General features: G+C 37.4%; 1 protein-coding gene across 10 annotated transcripts in view; it reads left to right on the forward strand.

Moving 5' to 3' along the window:
* PARD3 (par-3 family cell polarity regulator) overlaps nucleotides 1-26,360 on the forward strand; it is a 644,288-nt gene that overhangs the window by 411,190 nt on the left and 206,738 nt on the right. For 3 of the 10 annotated variants that reach the window (XM_073885517.1, XM_073885521.1, XM_073885520.1), the window contains 5 exons: nucleotides 6,364-6,523; nucleotides 12,895-13,084; nucleotides 18,107-18,258; nucleotides 19,311-19,355; nucleotides 24,468-24,695. In XM_073885517.1, coding sequence (XP_073741618.1) covers nucleotides 6,364-6,523; nucleotides 12,895-13,084; nucleotides 18,107-18,258; nucleotides 19,311-19,355; nucleotides 24,468-24,695 — 775 coding nt within the window. The remainder of the gene's footprint in view (nucleotides 1-6,363; nucleotides 6,524-12,894; nucleotides 13,085-18,106; nucleotides 18,259-19,310; nucleotides 19,356-24,467; nucleotides 24,696-26,360) is intronic. The other 7 variants (XM_073885518.1, XM_073885519.1, XM_073885524.1 and 4 more) reach the window with 3 other exon arrangements.

Genomic DNA, 26,360 nt, shown 5'->3' on the forward strand with positions numbered 1-26,360 from the left:
AGAGCTCAGTTCGGCTTCCCATAAGGCATGAGATATGATTTTGCTGCTATTGTACTTATTATATGTTACCTTTGGAAAAACATCTCCCTGAGTTATGAGAGAGTATGTGTAAATGATGTCACAGTAAATATTGATAGAAGCATACGGTGTCTTGTCATGAATGAACCTCAGGCCAAAATAATGTGCTTGAGTTCCCTCCTTCTAGGTCTATTAGTCAGCCAGAGGCCGGTCTTGGACAGTATCACAAAACTATATTTTACTAACTCATCTTTAAATCAAGGGTTTGCATACCTAATTTCAAGCCAGAGGAGATGAGAATTTGCAGAAAGAAAACAGTTTGTACTTTGTCACATCTTTCCGTGATCTTTTCTTGTATGTAGGAAGTGCCATATATTATCTTAATTTTTTTTTTTTTTTTCAAAAACTACTTGTCAACTCTCCACAGTAGGTATTGTCCCCTTACCTTGCATTTCACGCTACAGCACATTTGGGGCGTTCTCCGGAAGATGTTGCTCAGTCTCTTTTGCTTGGCCTTTCAGGAATCTTGGAACGCCACCAATCTTGAATCTCTTCTTATCTGCTCTCCTCCTTTTTCTGCTACCTTACTCTGGCTCTTCTCCCTCCTTTGAGGTTCCTTTATTTCCGCCTGCTCTGTCACCGTGAGCGTGTCTCGGGCTCTCCCCGGGCCGCCTCCATCTCCCCCCCCCCCCCCCCCCCGCCCCCCCCCCCCCCGCCGGCCCCCGCTCCTCGCCGCGCATGCTCCCTGGGAGATCTTCAGGTACTGCCCGTGTTATGACCAATCCCACAACCCCATTTCCAGCCCAGAATTCTGTTTTAGGTCCAGATACTTACTGGTTTGTCGCTCAGGCTCCCAAAGTCACAAGGTGCCCGAGACTTTATTTATGCTTTTCCTTCAAAGTCGGTTCCTCCCTGAGTACTTCATCCACCCTGGTCTTGCCCCATCCCCCCGCAACCCCTACCGCTACTCCGTGGTTGTAGAAGCTGGAGACGGGGTTCACTCTGGACCTCTCAAATGCCTTCCCTGTTTCGGTAACCTCTGCCTCCAGAATCTCTCCCTCCTCGAGCCACTTTTCTCCAGCCCCTCTGCTGTCGCCCCACCTCAGGCCCCATTGTCCCACAGGGCTTGCTGCTGCAGTCCGTTCTCCACACTGCAGGAAGGCAGGTTTTTCTACAGAACACATTGCTCCTGTCACTCCCGGCTGAAATCCCTTCAGGAGGTTTCCATCCCCTCCAGGACAGGTGTCAGTCTCCATCCCATGGCCCCCCAGGACATGCAGAAACCCGCGTCTGTGTCCCTGCAGTGCATTCCCCTGCAGCCTGCGTGAGCTCCTCGGCTCGGCTTGCAATTTCTCAGGCGCACGGTACTCTCAAGTCTGGGTTTGCCCCATGAGCCCTTTCTGGTCCTTGTCCTCACAAAGACAGCTTTTAGATTTTAGTTTTTCTCACCAGAGTATTCCGTAGTCAGAGTACTTACCTTCATCTAGCAGCAATTACCTTGTCATGTTTCCTTTTGGGTTTTCTTTCATGGGAACTGTAAATTCTGAGATGGCTGGAACCTTGTCCATCTGCCATGTCCCTACCTCTTCATTTCTTGATGTCCAACCCAGAGCTGACACCTAAGCACGAACGGAATGACAAGGGAAATAATCCTAGGGAGGCTGGCCTTTTTAGAAGAAAAGATAACTTAGTGATATTAGAAACTGAAGTTCTAAAAAAAACAAAAAAACACACCAAAAAACCCAGGCATGGTAACCAAATTAATATTTTGGCAGGGATTCTGGATTTCTTTTGCTTTCCTTACATTTAATGTTCATAAGTACATTTAAAAACTTTTCATCAACAATAATTGTTTCTTTAGGAAAAAAAAAGAAATGGTTTCCCCTTGTTTTGTGTGTTCCTGATTGATGGATTAACTTTTTTGGAGAAAAACTTTTTTTTTTTTTTAAGATTTTTATTTATTCATGAGAGACAGAGAGAGAGAGAGAGAGAGAGAGGCATGAGAGACAGAGAGAGAGAGGCAGAGGGAGAAACAGGCTCCCCGCTGAGCAGAGAGCCCAATGTGGGACTCGATCCCCGGACCCTGGGATCATGACCTGAGCCGAAGGCAGATGCTTAACCATCTGAGCCACTCAGGCGCCCATTGGAGAAAAACTTCTTAAATCTTTTCCATTGGATAGAATACATAAAGCAAGAGGCAGAAACGTTGGTTATCATCACAAAGGACACATTTGTTGAGGACTTGGAAAGATAGTAGAGGGAAACGGGAGTAAGTACTTGACATTGTTCCTTGAAGATTGAAAATAACCTGTGTTTGACAATTATGCTGATTGTGGATGTTCCAAGGAAATTAATGTTTGTAGAAATTACTGCGGTTTAACATAGCTTGCGGTCATCTAATTGTATCTGTGTTAGAAATGATTTCATATGAAGCCTCGTCTTAGTACCAGTAGAGAATGTGACCAGGTGAGCCTTGTCTTAGACCCCATACTGAAGGATATAGTCAGCAGGGATTACTTTAAAATGAGTTCTCTCTGTAGGTTTAATCCTCTTAGAATTAGAAAGCTCATTAGAATAGGAAGGGGCCTAAGGTATCATTTATGATTCTCTTCATTTCATGTATTAAGAAATAAATGCAGAGAGGTCAAATGATTTGCGTAATGGCTGCAAGCCCAAGGTAGGGCAAAGTAATTTAGAAACAAGGTGCCCATTCCTCTTACCACAATGTGAGTGGGCCTAAATTGACTGTGATTGTGTTGTTCAGGCAGTTTATATTCTGGTTGTGTTAGGAAGTAGCATACAATAAAAGCATGGGTTTTAGCATCAGACAGTTATATTTTGGGTCTGCCGCTTACAGGTAGAATGACTTGGGGAGGTTCCAGTACCTCTCTGATCTTTGCTGTAGCCCATGGATGGGCGGGGTGGGGTGGGGGGGAGGGCGGTATGGGAAGGAGATGAATTTTTGTTCTACATGACAACAGAACCTGAAACTTGACCTTAAAGCTACAACCACTCTTCTCCAAGACTCAAGCCTGTCTTTTTATTCATTGTTTTGTGTTTACCTGTCCTTTGGATGTTAGTACTTTCCACAATATATCATCGTAATCTAGGCTACATACTGTGCTGTGCCCTCAGCTTTAGGCCTGCTTCCACATGGCCTAGTGTGTATAAGATCTCCAAACCATTTTGAGGAACATCTGAGTCATTCACTTGGAAATTAATTTATTCATCCATTTACTCACCTAGTATCTGCTCTGTGCCAGGCACTGGGGATAAAATAGAATAAGCCCAAAAATACTGAAATGTCGAAAAATAAGATTATGCCCTTTACTAACTAGAACCCAGTCTTTAATTTGCTGCCGAGATCAGGGCCATGTCTATGCCAGGTTTTCAATGCTTATGGTTGAGATGGTGGGATACAATTTCTCTGTGTGAAAGACATCATTTGACCCGCTCATGCTTACCTACAATGACAGAATTTGCTAAACCCTGCAGAAAAGATATCAGTTTTTTAAAAGAAGCCAAGATTTTAGCTTTTCCTAAGAAAAGTAGTCCAAGTATATAATGGAAAGCATATTCATTGGACAATATCCAATTTTTGTTGTTATGTATCATTTGTTATTTTCTGATTATAAAAGCAACATATGATCATTTGAATATCTTTTCTAAGTGTGGACTGCATTTATATTGTTTTTCAGTATTGGGGTAATTCCCAATTTTATACCTTTGTAAATAATGTTATGATAAATATTGATTCACATGAATCTTTATTATTCGTGTAGCTTATTATTTTGTGAGGGCAATGACCACAAAGTGAAATAAATGGCCGGGTCAAGGAGTATAAGATGTTTTTGGACCTGTGATATACATTTCTGTATTACTTTAGAAAAGACTGTATCTCTTTACACTGCTACCCAGTAGAAGTTATCTTGCTGCAACCGAGAGCTAATTTTTCTCTAATAGGTGAAAAGGCTTTCCTATTTTTCCAGAGGTGGAGCTGAGGGGGCTGAGCACAACTACTCCTACCTGGGACTGAATAAGTTAGATTGAAGAATATTTTTGCACCTTAAAGTGAAAATTGTAGTTCTTTTATTTTAGTTTCTTCTTCTAATTAAGTTTAATTTGAAGAAGGTTTTTATGTAAGGAGACTTACAGGGCCTGGGACCAGCCTAGGTTGCAGACCACCCAGGCCCTCTCTTCTACCCCCTCGCTCTGCCTCCACTGTGCCGCCATAGTAACCCCGTGGTGTGTTTCTCCTTCTTAAACTCCTTTTCTTGCAACAACAACAAAAAAATCATCAAAAGATTTAAAACAAAACTGTGCTCCCCAGTCAGGTTTTTTTTTTTTTTAAAGAAATTAAAAGGCATCGTATCTTCTGTTAAATATTTATGTAGTAGGCTACTGATGTCTTCATTTAAATCTGTCTTTTGAGATGTAAATTAGACATGGTTAAGAAGGTAGGGGAGGTGTAGACTCTTTCCCATGAAAATGTTCAATTGTGAGGTTCTTTCTGAACAGGCACCTTACTGTTTTTTTTTTTCTCTAGAAAGCCTGCATTGCTTTTTTTAAATGGAATTTTTATTTGATTTTCTAATATTCTAAAGTAGCCTTTTAGAGTATTTAGGGATTTCTCATGAATAGCTTTGTAAGGATTTTATCATCTAGAAAATTTCAGTTATCTAGTTCAATTAAATGTATCTGTTAAGCAAATGTGAGGATATGTTGTTTGTCTTACAAAGTAAATTGTACAGCAAGCAGATCTCATATAGAGATTTGGATCACAAGTCTCTTCAGTGTATGTGCTCATTTAAAATTTTCAGACATACTTGTTCTTAAAGGCATTGGGTATTGCTTTAGTTTGTTTTTGTTTTTACCTCCCCAAAGTATTTTGGAATTGAGGCATAGAATTCTTTCAGAAAATGTTCTTTTATTTTTTTACATCAGAGACCTTGAATATTTAATTTACTTTCCTGTGAAGCTGTCAGTTGTAATCTGCAATTTAAAAAAAAAACTAATAAAACAAATCCTCATTTCACAATTTAAACCTTATTGAGTCTAATTCACTAGCGCCACAAGTTTATTATTCTCCTACAGTTTGACGTGCCTCCAATTGTAATTGTGTTGACCCTTCAATGCATTAAATCTCCCCAGTGCTTATCAAACTGGGAGAGATAAGTCTACAATTTGGAACTTCATTAAATATCTCATTTATATTAAACAGATGATAGCTTCTAACAGAAATAATAATTTGTTCCGATGAAGGAACCGCAACCGTTGTGGTTTCCTCTGTTTGGGATGTGTGGTCCTCTCTCCCACTTGGTGGTGCTGTGCTGCACCCACCTCTCCACCTCGCCCACCAAGCCCTCTTTGTCTCTGGCTACAAGCCAGGACCAGAGCGTCATAAGATATTAGTCCAGGGAGTTAACCTCAGAGCCCACATTTGGAGGATTGCTGTTAAGTGTGCTTTGTTCCCTCCTTGAAGCAGATTTGTTTCAAGGCCTTAGGAACATAGGTTCCTTATTCATATTACTTTTGTGCAGAATCTGACTTATGAGGCACAGCTGTTTGAAAGAATGCCACATACTGTTTTAATTCATGGTGATGGAAATTGACCTATATTCTTTGCTTATTTATTAGATCATATTTGTGACATACACATCTTTGCTTCATTATACTATTTGGTCCCTAGTTCTGTATTGTTTATATACCATTAAAGTGGTTTTTTCAGGTACTCCCTATCTTATATTTAAGATTATAGTAAGAGAATAGAATGACTTCTTAACTAATTTCTAGCAGAAGAAATGTAGGCTTAGTGAATTGCTCGAGACACCTGAGCTCACAAGTGATCTTTAGGTCTTGTAGAGTAGGTAGTAATTCTATCAGCACACATGGAGATGAGTGCTAATTGTTAGGTGTATTTACCTATTATAGATATAAAAAGTATAGCTTAGTTCCAGCTTCAATTCTGATAAAGCACGCTTTGTGCAGAGCAACATCTCATGAAGAATTCCGAATTAAAGCATAATTTAATTGACTTCAACAGATACTAACAGTCAAATTGAAAAAATAAGCAGCAAAATAAGTTTAAAAAAAAAGCTTTTAATATACATATTTTTCCTCCAATGGTTGCAGTCTGACAGAACTTCATGGGAGGCACAGTGTAAAGTGGCAGAGAAAGTTGGTCATTAGGCAGAGCTGTCATCACAAATTATTTTGGTACAGGGTGAAAAGTTCTAGTTCATTTGGTACCCAGTTGGATGCAGGCCTTGGGCAAGTTGTTATAATTCCCCCATGTTGCTAATGGGCCTCCAGTACTGATTTTCCCTTGCCCCCTTTTCTCTGTAGCTGAAGTCACCTGGGAGCCCCTCTGGACCTGAGCTGCCCATTGAAACGGTATTGGATGATCGAGAACGAAGAATCTCCCATTCCCTGTACAGTGGGATTGAGGGGCTTGATGAATCACCCACGAGAAATGCTGCCCTCAGCAGGATAATGGGTGAGTCAGGTAAAACTCTGTTTATCACATCTTATTTTTATGCTTTCCCGGTTCACTGGGAGGTTATTAATGTAATATTAATGTAAGGGAGGCCCGTGTTTTCAAGAGGAAAAAGAGCAAGTTCATTATTATCATCCAGGAAGTGTTAATAGTGAAGAGATTGAATCAATACATTGATTTTGTTAAGTGAATTTTAGATCCTGTAACATGTTGGGGGGGCAGAAAAGGAAGGGGTCACATGGAAATATGTTCAGCGATCAAGATGTGTTTAGTTCGTTTGAGAGTAGAAGTGAAGCCATGTTTTAGGAAAGTCAGAATTTAGTGGTTTATGATGAGGATTCAAAGTCACGTATCTTTCACAGCAGCACCTTTTTTACAGGGAGAGGAACAGATGCAGCTGTACATGTTTGTACGTAGATGAAATACTCACATTTATTTGGCTTGTACTTAATAGGATGTTACTGTTTTTAAGTTGCATCTCTACTTTGTCAAAGCCCTGATTTTAAAGTCTGGAAGCTAGTGTTTTGCATCCTTTGTTTGGATTCGGCACCATACTGTCTGCTCGGCCCCCAGTGGGTACTGAGGTTATTAGCACTTGCTCAGCAGAAGTGCAGCTCTTTCCTAACAGATCCAGTTAATAAAGACTTGCTTTGCCACAGGAGTGGTTGGATTTACTGAGTTGCTCATCTTGGGATTAACTTGTGAGAGTTTTCAAATTTAAAATATAAGCAGCTGTTTCGATTAAAATAGCACCTGACATAAAACACTTTTATTGCTGGTGTGTTTCACAAGACTCGAAAATAAAACCCTAAATTTAATGCCATTTTGAAACATTTAATGAAGATTTAATGCAATTCAAGTTTCCATTATGAAGCTTCATTGGAACAAGGATTTATTTCATTCGCCAGTGGACATTTATGGAAAGCCTACTATTGACAAGACGTTTGTGTACACACTTTTGCTGTAGATACAAAAATGAGTGAGACACAATCTCTACCTACAAAGAACTCTCTCCTGGGCATGACAGGAAAAACACATAAACATGACTAGTAGAATTTTCTGGTCTTCCTTTGGTCCTTCTAGCTTTCTAGTTTGGAGAAGTTGCTAAATTCTCAATTCCTTATTTTGTTGCACATAGGACTTAGACCTGCCAGCCCTCTGGTTTTACTTTGTCAATAGTTTTCTTTTTTGCCTGCTTGGCATAAATGGAAGTAGGGGAAGGATGCTAAAACCACTGTGTACCTGTCAGATGCCACACAGTGCACAGAGATCACCACACTAATCTTTGCTTCTTAATGATCATTCTCTTCACTGCCGTTGCATTTTCCATACTTTCTTGGTTTTGGTGTAAAACTTTATCTTTGTTATACTTTTTTCATTAATGAAAATTCATACCCCTTGAGAGAGAAAGAGCGTGCATGTGTCCCTGGATCTGTGTGCATACAAAGTGATATGCTGTAATTTCCCCTTTATTATAGGAACATAGGACTTGCCATACTGAATCAGACCATTGGTCCACCAGTTCCTGTAACCTGCGTCCTGCCTCCAATCCCTGATGCTTCAGAGGAAGGCTGAAAAACTAAAACTAAAAAACCAAAAAACCCCAAAATTCACCTAGTGACCTTTTGAAGTGCTGTATATAATGGGTTGAGGACTCCTTCATTTTCTTCATAGTCTGTTACCCTGATTTTGTTAGCTGTGGCTTCGTTAGTCCACTTCCATTTGCATTACTGTTGTTTTCCCTTCCCTTCTCTAGAGATGTAATGGACTTTTAAGGCTCCAGATGCTTTCCCCGGGGCAGCAGCTTCCCTCCCAGCTGTGTGCTTTGTGATGTACTGTGCGTGCCCTTTTGGGTCGGGGGTGAAAGACTCTTTACCCTTTGTTGGTAGGCCAAGTTAATGTTGAACGATTTGGGTATTTTCTTAACATAGTTTTTTACATATTCTACTGGAAACTAGGGATCTTTTATAGTTTTACCCTGAGAAATGCATATGCTTAACCTGATCTGTCTTGAGTTTTACAAATTTGAGAACTCAGTCTTCATCAGTCCGTATTCCATTATTCGTGGCCCTCAGAAACAAATGGTTTGCTAGGTCAGTTCCCACTTAAAGTTCGAAGTCCTGCAAAGAATGTTAGCTTAAAACAAAATACAGGGTACCAAATATAAGATAGTAGCGCACTGAATTACTGTTAACCTAAATCAGTAGCACTAGTATTTATTGATTTGCACAGTATCTAGGTACGTGGAAATCTCTCAGGTAGATCTTGTTTGGTTGCTGATTGTCTTCTATATATTTAGAATAACTCTTACGTAGACACTAGTGGAGGTGATGGTATTTACTTTATGATCTGCTCTGATTCAAATAGAGCTTTGTATTGAAATTACAGCTGATTACTTTAAGAAATGACTAATTGTATGCAAACAGGATGAATTTTCACCTAGAAAAACCCTCATGTGAGACTCTAGACCAAAAGGAGCTTTGGGGCTTTCTAACTCATTTCTATGGGAACATATCTCAGGAGAGAAGCTTCTAAAAAAAAAATAAATCAAAAGAAAAGATGTAAGACTTGGCAGGATGTCAGGGGTCATTAGCCGCACTCTCCCACTTAACAGATAAAGGAACATTGTCACAAGATCCCTTGGTGATTTTTTGTTTTATGTTGTTTTTGGATATTTCTTGTTTCTAAAAGTAGCCCCTCTCTAGGGCATACTGAGACCACACAATAAGGATTAGTCACGTCCATTCTTTATTAACATCAGTTTATCTGAATCTTTAAGCAAAAGGCATTAGACAGTCACCAGAATCTGTTCCTTTTTGGCGGTCACTGTGTTCTAAAAATCCAAAAAGCTCATCTCTGAAAACAGTCTTAGAAATCATCTACTCCAGCTGAATTATCTTCTGTTCAGAGGAATTAGGAACCAGAGAAATTCCAGTGACGAGTCGGAAGCCACAAGATTTCTGTGTTCCTGGACCAGTTAGGATGTGTATTTTCCCGAGTCATGAGTCCCACATTACTTCAACCTGGATCGGTCTCCCTAGTTTTTGGTCAGGTCATCCAGAGTTGGGACCAAGACAAGATTTCTCCAGATGTCTTCTGTATGGGCCTACCTGCCACTAATCATGAATTTTAATCCTGGATATTCATCAAAAAGAAATCTCTAGAGAGCCTACCTAGGATTTCTTCATGTTAAAAGACTTAAAAAAAAAAAAATCCTAAATTGCTGGACTGTCTTAACTATAATAATCATAAAACAATAATAGGCATGGTTAATTTAACCAACACGTTCACTAAAATACATCAGAAGTTGACATTTGGGAACATGGAACCTTAATTTTTTTCCAAATTTTAATCTGAAGAAATTTTCTGTTTAAAGCAAGACCAAAATCTGGTGTATTCGTTTTAGAGATTAACCTCAGTAGTTCTTATATTCATACATTTGTGGTGAGTTTAAAAAATAATTATGCTCAGCATATTTTTATCTTGTTAGAAATTCAACATTGAGAAATGGAACATTAATGTTTTTATTGTGAGTCAAATCACTGGAAAAGTTTTCATCTGTTTCTAGTGTCATGAATGGTATTGCCTTCTATGTAAATGTACCAATGAATAAATGTTTAGTAAACAATCATTTCGTATCTCATTGTTTCACTCCTCTGTAAGATATTGACTGGTTTAAATTTCAGTTTGTAGTTTGTCGGTTAACTAGGTTGAGGAAGGAGAAATATATTTATCCATCAAAAAACAGATCAAAGGCTTCTCAGGTCACCCTTGGAAGGTTTCACGTTTATGATGTGCCCAGGTATCATTAAGAGGTATTGTCTAGGTGGAGTTTGGTAGAACATGGAGTGAGATAATTTAGTTGTCCATTGCTCCCAATATATTCCTGCATCCAGATTCGAAAACTGTAATTCTTGGCGAGCATGTCAAGAAGTTGGGAAGCTGAAGAAAAATGTGAATTCTCACATCTTTTGAAATATTAGCCCCTAGAATCATTTGTGAGAGGAAAAAGCTAAATTGTTTTCTTATTATTAGGAAAATTTCTTACCATTTATGTATAAAATTTTGGATCACTTAAGGTACAATATTTCTACTCAACACAGCATATTATAAAAAAAGGATTGTCATATGAAGAACCATTCAGTGTTCCATATTGCTTATTAGGCTGTCTCTCAGAATATATTGTATAAACGCAAGAGTTTTAGTTTTTGTGTTGAAAAGCGAGTACACTATAATTATATTGTAATTTTTCCTTCCAGTAAATTTTGCCTTTGTGAGGACTTGGCATTTAATGCTATGACACGTGCTTTGTCAGTGGTGAGCTGTCAGGGATAACTCTGGTTTTGTCATTCTGTACACTTTTTGGGCAAAAAAGTATGTCTTGAGAAGGAAATATTTCTTTTGGTGATAGTGCTAGGATGTCCAACCTTATTTATGAATGGTAATTTTTTAGACAGATTTCTGTCTTTACTAAAACTCAAGTAGTAGTAAATAAATAATTTGAATTCAGGAGAGGGAAACAAGTTAAATTTGATGTGCTTTATAATCATGAGCATTTATAAAAAGTTGCTAGTTTTCACAGTTTGTCAAAATGAATGCATTTCAAATCAAAATAGAGTGTTTTTCTTGATAAAATGCTGTGTTAATGTTTCAGTGAACATACAGTATTTCTATAATAAAGTAGTTGGTGCTAAATAATCAACGCATTTGAAACTTCTAGCATGCCTTCTTTTGTGGGTTGTCCTGAAAAGATACATATCAACAACTTAATTTTTGTCCCTTTGTTGAGTGTCTAGAATAATATGTATTTTAAAAATCCTTCAAGCCTATATATGCCATCCCATAATTGCCAAAACCGTGTTAAAACAAAAAGTCATCATTTGCACATTCTTATGAATGTTTATTTTAAAAATTAGATCTTAAGCCTGATGTTAAAATGTTAAAATCTCTCCACATGTTGCTGTGGTGCTATTTTAAAAAGTGGTTTATAATAAAGGAAAAGAGCACCCTGTGTAAAGTGTAAAATGGTGCTAGTATGGGGAAAGGACAGCGATCCGTTTTATTTGGGTTGGAGCCAGTAGAGCTGGCTTACCAGATTTGAATATTGGACTTAAAATGAGACTTTTCCCATCCCGCTGTAAGGTGATGGGGAAATTGTCAATTCTTGCTCTGTTGGGAGAGCCAGGCCAGTGGGCCTCCATCATATCCTGATGTGTGTTTTTGTGAGTATGGACTCTCTTGATGTATCCACTTGGACCAACGCCTTGTCCAGTGAGGTCTTAACTCAGAAGTGTGGCACAAGATTTGAGGAGGAAGCCAGAAGAAGTATGGATGTTTTCGGGAGGAAGATGGCATCATTTGGACCCCAGCTTTATCTTTAAGAGTTCAGGGCTTGAATTGTAATTTTGTCCCAAGAAATATAAACGTCTGTCATGCTGATCCATGCACCTGAGCAGATTTCCCCAAAAGCAACTCATCAGTATAGACAGTTGTGAGTCTTTCCTTACCAAGAACATTATATCCGAATTGAATAAATAAAAATGTACAGACCCCACTGTCTTAGCCTGAAAATCTTTGGGCAGTTAGATCCTGTTTTTTTAAGATCACTCTGCCATCTCCCCATGAGGCCTCGATTCTGCATATACTCATCTTTGAAGTGTCACCTGAATGTACCGGGAGCGTTTCTCCATCATGAATTTAATGATGTTGTTGCCATTGTGTAAAACCAATGTCATCATTTCTCCTAGCAGAAAAGATCATATTCATCATTCAAAGCCCAACTGTGAGGTTAACTTTGGTGAGGATCCCCGGTGTACTCTGCCTCCAGCCACCCAGGTGAAGGCCACAGTCTTTTTAGCACGTCCTTCACGCCACCAGTCAGTTATCAGTGTTTGTATGTCTGTTTCTCTAGGGTGTGAGCTGTTTGGGGGCAGAGATTTAAGTCTTTCTTACATCCTTGCTATGCGGTATGTGCCCAGCGAATGAGTAGGTGAATGATTGATCTAAGTCTGCAGGGCTTCCCTATAAATTTCCTGGTAAAATTTTCCAAAGGACTTTCACAACTTAGAATCTGTGTAGCATTTTCACATTAGAAGACGTTCTGGAGATCATCTGTGGCTTTATGAAACCTGAATCCAGTGAAATTGAACACTGTGCCAAGAGCTACAGAGCCACCAAGTCAGAGAAGGGAACAGACTCTAGGCCTCCACTGGCCATTTATTTGTGAAAAAATAAATTTCCTTCATTCTATTTTGTTCCACCAGGTTGAGCAGATGTTTGGAAATTTAGAGTTTTTCTAATGTTGTAATGTGTTGCCATTCGTACGCATAGCCCTTAGATCGATATCTAGAATTTCTCTTCCTTTTTTTTCCATTGGCCAGGTAAATACCAGCTGTCCCCCACGGTGAACATGCCCCAAGATGACACTGTCATTATAGAAGATGACAGGCTGCCGGTGCTCCCTCCACATCTGTCTGACCAGTCATCTTCCAGCTCCCACGATGATGTGGGCTTTGTGACAACGGATGCTGGCACGTGGGCAAAGTCTGCAATCAGTGATTCAGCAGACTGGTAAGATTGCACTCCAGCCTTGGGAACCATTACTTAATTGCAATCACCTTCATTTTATGCTGAAATGGTCTGTCATTAAGCACAGTTAATCAGTTTTGTTTTATGGCCGTGTTCTGTTTTCATGGTCTTAATACTCTTAATTATCACTCTTTTAATAAAAGATTCCCCTCCACCCCATAAACTTGCCCCATTGTTTTAGCATGTCCAGGGCTGTACTTATTAACTCAGCCAAGTCTACAACAGAACTACTACTCACCAAAAAAGACCTACTCATTTGTGAAGTTCCGCTGTTGGTTATTTTAGATCTGTTTTAATTTGATGAATTGTTTTTTTTGTTGTTGTTGTTGAATCAGTTCTAAGCAAATCTCAGAGGTGACTGAAAGTTTGTGACAATTAGATGACTCTGGTCAAATTAATAGGTGCTATGCTCTGGGAGTGGGAGGAGGCTTTTGTAAAGGTTTGCTTGTTTTTTTTTTTTAGAGTGCTGTAACCCTGCCATTTTAAGTGCTTCCCGCTTGCTTCTAACATTGTGACTTTTGAGGCAGCCTAATGCTGTTTCTTTCTCCAGTATCTTCCAAAACAGAAGAAAGCATTTGATATTATTGAGCCAATGCATGGTCCATGAGTGTGGATGTGTGCCTTAATTTGCATGCCTCGTAATTATGCACATCCACAAGCCAAAAGGCAAGTCCCTCCCAGGGATGACCTTGTGAGGTTGTAGTGATAATTAACATAAGCCACATGAAGCATTATACCAGAATTTTCTTATTGCCCTTTCTCTGGGGGTGTTCCGTGAATACATCAACAAAATGGTATTTAAATGTTACAGCATTGTTCCTTCACCACCTACCCGTTTCTCTTTTCTACTCTTACCCAGACTTGTGTCAAAAATTGCTATTAGATCGGAGGAGTCTGGAGGCCCGACATTGATTTGTGTTAACATTTTAGTGGTGATCTTAGCAAAGTCGCCCTCTCCCCAACCCTCCTACTCAGCTCCTTACAAAACACACAAACATCCAGCACGTGTAACTGGGAATTCTCCAGATCTCTTGGAATAGTCTCACCTGTTAATTTGGATCCTTGAAAAGTCTGTCTCTGTCTTGTCTTTCTTTTTTTTAAAAATTCTCTTACTGAAACCACAGGGTTTAAAAAAGAGCTACACTCCAGCCTGCATGATTAATAGCATATCTGTGAATGAGGTTTTTGGCTCAACATAGAAGGGGAAACTATAATATAAAGTAAAATCCTATTTGAAATCTGCAGATCCTGCTGCATTCACTGCTGCAGTTTATGTCTCTGAGAGTGAAAGCAACAACAGGGAAAGTAAGGATTAGATATTGGCAGTATTCAACTTGGGGACAAAAGCCTTTGAATCTCCACCGTGATGAGGATTGTGAAGGTGGCCATGGGAATAGATCTGTTTGGGGACTTCTGAAGCACTGTATTGGTGAAAATAAATAAGTAGCTAGCAGGAATAGATGGTGGCATTAATTTCCCTAAGGGCATTGATAAAATGGGGAGGACTTGCGTGATTTTGCCATGGGGAATGTGGAGCAAGGAAAAGAATATGAATGAAGGGTTATCCAAATAAGAAAGGCAGCTGTTGGGAATCACAGCAGGAAATGTGAGCTTTTCCAGCCTGACAGTATCTCCCTAATCTTTGATGAAAATGTTATGAAAACAAAAGGGCAATAAGACAGGATTAATAACTGGAATTTTAATAACATTGGGGGTCAGGGTATGGTTACATCCTTTAAAGAATCAGCTGTCAGTTTTGCACTCGAACTTGCTAAGTATTCTAGTGTCCTGTTTACTGTGTCTGAAATTAGTTTAATGGGCATATTGATAGGGAAGAATTAATTATGTCATGGTTTAAGAATATTTAGTTACTTTAAGACTTATTAGCTCACAAACTCATTTGACATTTTGAATTGTGCATGTTCACAGTTCACTGCACAATTGTGGAAGGTAAATATGTCAAATGGCTGAACTTTTGTTAACGAATAGAATGTACTTTTTTCAATCCGTTAATTGATTTAGGGAACATTAGCGATGTTTTTAAGGAGAAACAAGGTAAAACAGCAGATTCTAATCTTAGTAGCAACATAATTCCAAAGATATGTGTAAAAGATATGCCAATATGTCGTTTTCGAATAACATTGGCACCAACAATTTATATTTCTTTGGAAAGGCTCTTATCAATAATTTCTATTAAAAATGTATTTCATGAGCAGAATGATTGAAGAGGTCAGGTTTTATTATTATTCTTATTGAAAATATATAATTTAGAGTTTGCTGTTGCAAAATTGGGTCATAGTTCTTATCAAATGGGTTTTTAGTTTTCATTTCTAGGTCTGTCTTTTCCAATTGGTATATGTGGAAATTACAAGCATATATAGTAAGCATAGTAGAATCTGAATACTACTACATAAAGATGATATGCAAGCATATATAAATTTAAGAAATATTGGGGGGGGAATTGGAGGAGGAGGCGAACCATGAGAGACTATGGACTCAGAAACAAACTGAGCGTTCTGGAGCGGAGGGGAGTGGGGAGATGGGTTAGCCTGGTGATGGGTATTAAAGAGGGCATGTACTGAATGGAACACTGGGTGTTATACGCAAACAATGAATCATGGAACACTTCATCAAAACCTAATGATGTAATGTATGGTGACTAACATAACATAACAAAATTTTTAAAAACAAAAAAATTAAGAAATATGTATAAGCAGTATGTAATTATATAATATAGGCTATAGTTATAAATACATGCATACATACATACATATATACATGGTATGCAAGCATAGTAGTATGTGAAGGGGCCCCGAGGGTTTCAAAAATGTATTCAAAGTTTTACAGAAAAAAATATGGTGTATTAAAAATGAAAAGATTTAATATAGAATGCAGAGAAAAGAACATTTATTAGGACATAACATAGAGTTTTACCAAATAAAGTTCTTCTTGCTCTGGGCTGAATTCCCAGTGCCCGTGGGATACAGCTTCTCTTTTCTCAGTACTGGGACCAGGACAGGGGGAGGCAAGCTGATGCCCAGGATACAAAATATAAGGAAGGAGTCACTCTCAGGTGTGCACCCTGAACTTGCATGACCATGAGAGTGAGTGCTTCCTTAAATTTGGAGTCATGGGCACCTACCTAGTCTCATCCTAGGGGCCCTGCTCTGTACTTGGTGGAAAAGATTGGGAAGGATTGTGCACTTCCCCTGTGTGGTTTTTAAGGACCCTATTTCTGTTATCATAATTTGTATTATGTTGATTATTTGAGATAGACAGTCTTTGTGGGGTGATAATAACTTTGTATGGTGGTTTACAGTTACAAAGCGCTTTCACATTATGTCCTTGAATTCTCTTACTGGCCTTGTCAGACAGGTGAGGCCGCTATTCTGTTTATAGAGCATATTAATACACGTGCGCCTGACACATTTCAGGTGACTTAACCTGAGGGCGAAGCATTTCCCTTGATGTCTTTCTTTTTACAGTTTTTGCTTTAGCTCTTCTCCAAAGCCAGCTATCATTTCATGCACAGTAAACTGCAGCTACATTTTTGATGGATATCCAAACCAGATCACTCTCCTTTACCAGTATGGATGGTAATTATCTACGGCCATAAAGGGTAGAGAAGTTTGCTTCCATCGGAAGCATAAGGAAGGCTATCATAAACTCAGCTGACGTGGTGGAAGCAGTCCCTCACTTCCTAGTATGTTTAGTTCGCTGTGGAGGCATTTTCTCCTACCTGGCCAGATAGGGAAGGTGGCTAGGTACTGATACAGGAGAGCAATATATTTACTCAGTGTGCCCAGAGCACAGAACAACCATTCTTACTGTATGAACTGTGCTCAGAACACTTAGTAGTACTTTTCAAAGTGTTCACAGATTTTTACAAATAGGAGTGGTTCTGTGTCATCCCTTGCCACGTCCACTTGGAAAACTCTTCCAGCTATATCCTGTTACCAATGATTTGCCATGGGCTTCATCATCTCTGCTTGAACTACTGTGTTGGTGTCACTGAAATAAAATGTTATCCGGGCTTAGTCATGCTATTCCTGCCTCCCCCTGATACCGATCATTCCCCCATCTCTGCATCCACAGCATTGGCTTGGTGGTTCTGGTGTAGTATTTTTTCTTAGGAGTTTGCAGAGAACAGAGATCTTTTTGTTTTTATTTTTTTAACTTTGGTCCCCAGCACGACACATTAATCAGAATAGGTACTAATGAAGATGTGTTGAGTTGGTTTCTTCTCAGTTGAATAAATATTGATGAGAAACTATATTCTCATGAAACTGAATGCCACAATGGTGTTTTTTCTTCTTTTCTGAAACACAGGATAAAGGATATATAAGAAGACCAGACATGTTCTTTTTTCAAACTTCTATTTGATTGCAATTCATATAGTCACTTGTTTGCTGCCAATATTTGTATTCATATATGAAAGTTTTCCTCAAATATTCAATCCTCCTAATGTCTAAAAGACATCAGCCTTATTTTTTAAAAAAGATTTTATTTTATTTATTTTAGATAGAGCCCATGTGAGTGGGGGGTAGGGGTGAGGGGGCAGAGTAAGAAGGACAAGCAGATTCCCTGCTGAGCACAGAGCCCCAGGCAGGGCTTGATCTCATGACCGTGAGATCATGACCTGAGCCGAAACCAAGAGTCGGATGCCTAACTGCCTGAGCCACCCCACCACCCCCATCAGCTTTATTTTCTATAATCACTTAGAAATAATGATGTATAGGAGAACAGTGAGAAAACAGAAGGAAATAGAGGAGGAGAGAACTCGCATGGAGAAAGAATTACTCTAAATGTAAATCAGTTTTGTATTTTCCCATCACTTCTTATTCAGCCACAGATTTTTTTAATGGACTGTATTTGTGTTTCAGCATTTCTGAGGAATACACATATGCATACCTTCATACACACAGGCATATATGATCTTTCCTAAAGTTGGATGTCCTCTATTTATAGTAAATATTTTTATGTTTTTCTTTCTCTTCACAACAGCTCTTTGAGTCCAGATGTTGATCCAGTTCTTGCTTTTCAACGAGAAGGATTTGGACGCCAGAGTATGTCAGAAAAACGCACAAAGCAATTTTCAGATGCCAGTCAATTGGATTTCGTTAAAACGCGAAAATCAAAAAGCATGGATTTAGGTAGTGAGTACAATCTCCATGAATCTTTATCTAAATAAGGTTTAGATGCTTTCAGATTAAAATTGATAGTCCCAAACACATGTCTGTTTACTTTAAGCAATAGAGAAAATAAATGTGAAATGTGACAATTTGGCAAAAATTAGTTTTTCTTTGAGTTTGAGATAACCATATTTCTCATAAGTGGCATGTTTACATAATATGCAGTATGTTAATATATATGTTTCCTGATGATAAAAGAAACAAACACATGCATATCATGCTATATTCCTGCATCTTTATTTGAAAAGATGAAATGTTTTAAATTTTGGCTGTTTAAAACCAATTTTTTGAAATAGAATTTGGTTGGCTGTGGGATTCTTGAACTAGAAGGAGAAGTTTTGGAGAGAAACCATTATCTCAATCCATGTGTAGAATTTGGTTACTTCATGATATCTTTCTCTGCTATTCTTTAAGGTTTACTTAATAGATACTCTTATGTGTTGATAATTAAGGCATGTAATTGAAGTAATAATTTGAGAGAATATTTGTTGTAGAAAGTATTTGGAAGCAAATGGGAGGAGAAAAATAATCATAGTTGTTCAAACACCAATCAGGTAGTGTCTCTTTTTAAATCAAAATCCACCAAAAAGCAAGCAAACAAAAAAGTAAAATAATTAATTATATCTATAAACTGATCAGATGATTTACAAAACCTTTGTTAATCAACTGTAACTTATTTATGCTGTTCTCTGGTGGCTGTTTGTACTTCAAGACTAAAAGTATTAATTTATCACATGCATAAAAGAAAAATTTGGCGATGCATTGCCTTGGCTAATTATGATATGCTAACTTAAAAATAACACACGTGTCTGTGAAATGAAATGACTGGCATTTTGCATGGAGACACTGCTTTTCCCCCCTTTTTTTGATTATGAATGTTTGCTTGATGTTTCATATTATTTGCATGAAATATTACCTAAGAATGATCACCTAACTGAAAAGATCCGGGAATGGTTGAAGCATGTTGGGCTGTGGGAACTAACTGCGCTAACCAGTATACATTTACCTTTTAACAGTAGCTGACGAGACTAAACTCAATACAGTGGATGACCAGAAAGCAGGTAAGAATGGACAGTTAGACTGTTGCCATAGAAACTATGGTCCAAGGAGCTGATAATAATTATAGAACTGCCAATCATATTGCATGTAAACATAAATATTCCAGTCTTGCATGGATGTTTTCATTGTAGGAAATCAAATTGTGCAAGAAAAGAAAAATTTTCTGTTAGAGGGAATTCATCAGTGTAGTACATACTAAGTGCAAATAGAACTTAGTGTTTCAAAAATGCTAAAACAATGTAGATTTTTTTTTAAACTCATTTTTTCTTTTCTTTCTTTAAAGATTTTATTTATTTATTCATGAGAGACAGGAGGAGAGAGAGAGAGGGAGAGAAAGAGAGAGAGAGAGAAGCAGAGGGAGAAGCAGGCTCCCAAGGAGCAGGGAGCCCGATGTGGGACTTGATCCCAGGACCCTGGGATCATGACCCGAGCCGAAGGCAGACGCTTAACCATCTGAGCCACCCAGGTGCCCAACAATCTAGATTTTAATAGCATTTGTGTAGGAATGTTTTGTCGCAATTAAATAAAAATCAAAATCTTGAAAACAGGATCTCTTCTAGTAGAGCTTTAAGTGTCTAAGTCATTTATTAGATGCCTGGCTTGATGTCCAAACAATGATCCTCAAAGTGGTGATTTTGATTTGAAGGATAATAGCATAAATATAAATAGTTTTCACTGAAGGACAGTGTTCACTGTTGCTATCTTTAGATGCTCAGAAAACTGTAGTTCTTCAGATGCAAGAATTAGCTCATAGTTGTCTAACATTGAGTTAGACTATATAATGTACACAGCCTCCTTGTCTTGGCTTTGTGAACCTATTTTAAAGTTTTATTTTTTTTTTAACTCATTAGGGCTTACTTCTAAAATGCTGCCTAGATTCTTATGTAGCGTCAATAGATTATATTGAACTGGGTTTTCATTACGTTAGAATTTACTTTTTATGTTATTTTATGAAAATAATCACAGGAAAGTCTTCATGTGTAATTAAAGTAATGTGCTTTGTACAATGGCACATTTATGATTTATTATTATAAGTTTGGAATAGTGTTCTAATTATTCTAGATCCAGTATGATGTAGTCACATCACTTAGCACTAATTAGCTTCAATTCACCTCTTTAACCTGCAGTAGTAATTAGTTTTAGCCTGTGTATGTGTATCCATATACATATGTAAAGATTATTGTGGACATGGTTGGAGTTTTCACATTCTGTAGAGTAAAAGATAGATTATAAAATTTACATCCAATAAATCGTAAGATTAACCATAGTGGAAGGCGATTAAGTATAGCTTCAGCCATTATTATGTTGTTATTTCTCTGATCAAACATGAAATTCACTGAAATTCTGAAACAGGGCTAAAGAAAAACTACTTGATAGTTCATATATGTAAATTAGTAATTAGTTTTGGAGTTAATAGTATTCAATACTTTTAAAGAAGTAAGCCTTGTCCAAGTTAATGTTCATGAAAACCAACTCAAACTGCTCAGGTTAAAGAACATGACTTCATATACTATGCCAGTCAGGTAGAGTCAGAAAAATTTTTAATTTGACCAACTCACTTTTACCGAAAGGAAAAGAGGTAATCTTAGTGCAATTAAAAAAATAGTGATGATATTCAGAGTTTAATTGAACACATAAAATAACTTTCATCGAGAGAAGGCAGATTTTATAATCTAATTCAATCTTGTGCTTTTATTGTGTTTTAAAATGTTGGATCCTAGATAAAAAAAAAAAGAAAGTTTTCCTTTTTTCTTTTATTTCCCCCACTATGTGCCATCGATCCTACCAAAGTAAACTAGAAAACCTTGGGACACAAAATTATTAAATAGACACCACAGTACCTTTTTTTTTTTTTTTTTTGGTCTATTGGTTTTAAATCTACATGAATAAAATGTCTAAACTAGATCCTTTCCACCCTGAAATATTGGGCAGTGAACAGATTTTCAGTTATTTTTCTTTCTTCAGTTCACTTGAATTGCTAAGATGATCATGAGTTTACGGGTCAGTCCAAAGGTTTTTGGTAGAGCCGCAGTGGCATTTCAGCACAGATCATCTGTCTAGCCATAAGCCTTTCGTAATGAAAATTGAATTCCATTTCCCTTCGCCCTTGCAAAAGACATCCTCTACTTTTTTTTGGCAAGAGAGGTATTAGTAGGTAGTAGAAAAATAGGCCTAGGGAAAAATAGTATGATTACAATTTTCCCCTTTATTTCTGGATTTAAGGATCCTTTTTGATATTTGGGGGTAAATTTTCTTTGTGAAAGAAAAGAGAGAATAAGAAGAGAATTGGGTTTCTAACAGTTTGATCTTTGAATATAAAAAATAAGCAAAGTATCCTAATGACCTGATTTATAAAGAGCTTTAGAATATTATTTTAAAATTAAAAGATGCTGATTTGTGTGTGTGTGTGTAAGTAAGACTAATTTTTGCCCATACTTTCTTTAGAGAAAGGCATTTTTAATTTTCACCCCCTAGTAAATGCTAAGTTTATCATGGCAGGGTTCTCAGTAAACCCTCATTCAGGAATCTTAACATTTTTACTTAACAAAATCTTTGTTAAAGTTCCTTTGTGAAATATCATACTTAAATGTATCATATCCATGTTACAAATTAGAAGTCTCTTTCTGTAAAGGACCAGATGGTAAATAATGTAGACCTTGTAGACCAAACAGTCCCTGTAACAATTACTTCATTCTCATGTAGCATGAAAACAGCCATAGAATATATATGAACAACTGGACATTCCAGGTTAGGCCCATGGTTGGCTGATCCCTCTTATAGGTTCACAAATTACAAATTTTGACTTTTTGTGTAACTTTACTATGAGGATTTTCAACCATACATAAATATAGAGGCAATAATTCGCTGTATACACAATACACACCATGGCCAAAATGTTACACTACCATGTTATAATTTCAGAGGGTGGCGTAGATAGGTAAGTCTTAAGTTATGCTTACAAAATATCTATTGCTTATTAATATTTTCATCATTGTTTTTTTACCAGATTTGCCTTTGTTTATGTATTTTAGTACATATATGTTTATATATATATAAATACTTATATGCATGTATATATAGACATATACTTATTAATACTCATGCTATTTCTGGATCTCATTATTAAAATGTTTAGTGCTGTGAGTATATTAAGTCGAATCTCAGCTAACTTTTCATAAAGAAAATCTTAATATACCTAAGTGATGTTTTTATGAAAATCTTTACTGGAAGCATGAAATCTTTATTGGAGAAATATAGATAGATATGAATATACACACATACATATATACATATGCATGTCCTTTATGCTCCCAAAAAAGTGCCAAATATTTGCCTGATAAGTGTTTATAGAACCCAAATGCAGCTGGTAGGTTATGAAAATTGATATACATGAGTTATTCAGAAAAAGATTTTCCCTTGCTAATTCTAGGAAATATAAAGTAAATGTCCCTGCCTACGAGTGATCTTTTCCTGTTCTCTTTGATTCCTTGATTTCTTACTTTTTGTTTAGTTCTGGAACAAAATTCATTTTGCTTCCTGTGACATGACTTTTACGAGTATTTAGAACATGAACTTGTCAAAAATTATAGTGCTATCAAGAGAAAAAGTAAGATTGATCATCCTAAAAAGAAACATTTCTTGGGAATTTTTGTCATAAAATAATCAAATATATACAATCTTGCACTGAGAAAGTTCAGTAAATCATCTTTTTCTTCTAAGCACGATAATTGATGGATTATTTCTTTATTAGAATCATCTGTCTGCCTTTCTGCCTATGTTACATTTTTGACATTTATTCTAACTTAAAAACTGCTACCCCATTGTGCAAATCAGGTGAAAGATGTAATATAAATGGATCTTAAAAAGATAATTCTTGTTTTGACTCTCAGTGTAACTTTTATTCTATCTTCTACCCTGAGCCATGCAAAGCCCATGTCATAATTATTGCCTTTTAGGTAATAACATATCAAGGCTATGCCTTAATTATTGATTAACACGTGGGCCAATGACCTCATATACAGATCAACGACCTCCTCTCTTCTACTTTCCCATTTTTTTGTACCTTTTTCACAGTGTAAGTGACAAGCTAGTTCTAAAACCTGGGTTGCCCAGTGGTGGTATAGAGCTGGTCTTTGAGTCATCGAGAGGCAAACTTCATCTACCTCTGAGTGCCGGGTCAGGCAGTGATGGATGAGGCTGTCTGCCTTGCTTAAAGAAATCCATTTTGATTGCCTTCGAAAGCTTGGTACTGCTGGTATTCTCTCAGGCCCCCTGCCCTATATCCTCCAGAAACAGCCAAATTGTTCATTCCCCCAACTCTCCCCTGCCATCCTACTGAAATTGTCTTCGTTAATTGTTAAGTTTTCTTCCTCCTGCTCATTACTTGTTCCTCAAGCAGCTATTACTCCCCAGCCTGGAGATAATACGTCCTCATGTTCAGCTCTTGAGTCTCACCTCCTTTACTGCTCCCTGGTGACAGCCCTTATGTAATTTGTTTCTATTCAAATTTTGCATTGCTCTTTCCAGAGAACATTAATGTTTCCCAGAATCTGGTTTCTGCCTGGTGCCAGGGTGCCCTAATTGTCTTGGTGACGAGTAGTCTTTTGTGCTCATTTCACCTACTGAGCTGTGTGATGAGGAAGAGAATTCATGGAATTCATTGAGACGAAAGTTTAATTTCTGCTGTAAATAATTTGAAACTGTCAATAAATGATTTCAGTTAAGTTACAAAGCTTACTCTTGGTTGCTTATCTTAGCCTTCACATCATCCCTGCTTTTCAAATGAGCTTCTGGTTTATTCTGGTTCTTTTAGATTATTTACATACTTGGAGCAAATGATTTGACCAAAATTTTATCTCTTGAGCTAAAAGTGGAGACTAATAACTTAAGAGTTTTTCCTAATGAAAATAGAGAAAACAGACTAAATTTAATATATATTTGGGAAAAATTAAAATTAGTCACTATTACTTTATTTTTTAACATTTCCATCCACACTTTAAAACTCAGTGAGCAAATAATTTATGTCCCTGATGTTTTCCACAGTTCATAGATATTCAGGTGTATCATATTCACCACTAATTCTAACTAACATTTCGTTTTTGTTAATCTCCAAGGTTCCCCCAGCAGAGATGTAGGACCTTCCCTGGGTCTGAAGAAGTCAAGCTCATTAGAGAGTCTACAGACGGCAGTCGCTGAGGTGACTTTGAATGGGGATATTCCTTTCCACCGCCCACGGCCGCGGATAATCAGAGGAAGGGGATGCAATGAGAGCTTCAGAGCTGCCATCGACAAGTCTTATGATAAACCTGCGGTAGATGATGATGATGAAGGCATGGAGACGTGTAAGTTTATAATGTCTGAAAGAACAGAAGTTACGAACAGCTCTGTGGAGCAGCAGTTCTTCAAGTATGTTCCAGGGAACCCTAAGAGTTCCCATTATCCTTCACAGAGATCATTGAGGTCTAAACTTTTCATAATAATAAGAAGTTATTTATCTTTGTGTCCTTTCTCTCACAAGTACAAAGTTGGGTTTTCTAGAGACAACAAGTCATTTGATATTGTAATAGATTGAATGCAGAAGAGGTAGAAGAATCTGCCTTTTCAGCCAGATAATGAAGAGATTTGCTAAAATATAAAACAGTGCCATTGTTTGCACTCATTGTTTTTGGAAAATACAATTATCGTTTTATAAAAAAACCATTTCTGTTAACATAAATTTTGTTTTTTATAAAGTAATATTTTTAGATCTTCTCAGTTTCAATTCAGTAAGAGATAATCCACATAAAAATTATTTTGAGTCGTTAATAATTTTTAGGAATTTAAAGTTATCCTGAGATCAAAATGTTTGAAAACCACGGCTATAATGTGATATCTCCAGTGAACATATGTAATGATCTATGCTTTTGAAAACATATTTTTGTTTTATTTTTATGAATTACTCTTGCTTTCCTTGATCTGAGCTAACATATTTGTATATGTGTACATTTCAAAATTGCAAAATACTTTAAGCGAAGATTATTGAAAGTCAAAGGTTAATATGAGTGAGCAGTATGTTTTCCATAGAATATTGAGAAAAAGGTAATATTTATAAATATGTTCAGATGTTACAGGGAGTTATCTTTTTTTTTAAAGATTTTATTTATTTATTTGAGAGAGAGAGAATGAGAGATAGAGAGCACGAGAGGGAAGAGGGTCAGAGGGAGAAGCAGACTCCCTGCTGAGCAGGGAGCCCGATGTGGGACTCGATCCTGGGACTCCAGGATCATGACCTGAGCCGAAGGCAGTCGCTTAACCAACTGAGCCACCCAGGTGCCCCAACAGAGAGTTATTTTTATAGTTAAACACTCATGGCATAAAAATAACCATTCCATTGGCTTTAAAAGTCAGAAAAAAAAAAACAACAACATGTGCTATGGTGAGTGCTGTGAATTGTGTAAGACTGTTGAAGCACAGACCTGTACCTCTGAAACAAATAAGACATTATATGTTAAAAAAAAAAAAAAAAAGAAGAAGAGAGCAGGAGGGGAAAAATGAAGTGGGGGGAATTGGAGGGGGAGACGAACCATGAGAGACGATGGACTCTGAGAAACAAACTGAGGGTTCCAGAGGGGAGGGGGGTGGGGGATGGGTTAGCCTGGTGATGGGTATTAAAGAGGGCACGTTCTGCATGGAGCACTGGGTGTTATATCCAAACAATGAGTCATGGAACACTACATCAAAAACTAATGATGTAATATATGGTGATTAACATAACATAAAATTAAAAAAAAATTAATGAAATTCCACTGCTGGAAGAGAACCACAGTTAGCATTTTGGTGTACTTTCTTGTCATCTTTCTTGCTTGTGTTTAATTTAATGAGATCATATTTATATCTAATAAATGATGTACTTTAAAAAAATTTTTTTTTAAAAGAGAAAGAACTAAAGAGTCCTAATAGTAAAAGCTGTTGATTAGCTTCTGTTGTTCATAATTACTACTTTATATTTTAGTTTTTAAGTTCAAATG

Source organism: Callorhinus ursinus, unplaced genomic scaffold, assembly GCF_003265705.2.
Source record: "Callorhinus ursinus isolate GAN/ISIS: 27379988/994484 unplaced genomic scaffold, GSC_fseal_2.0 scaffold62, whole genome shotgun sequence".
In the NCBI taxonomy this organism is placed as follows: Eukaryota; Metazoa; Chordata; class Mammalia; order Carnivora; family Otariidae; genus Callorhinus; species Callorhinus ursinus.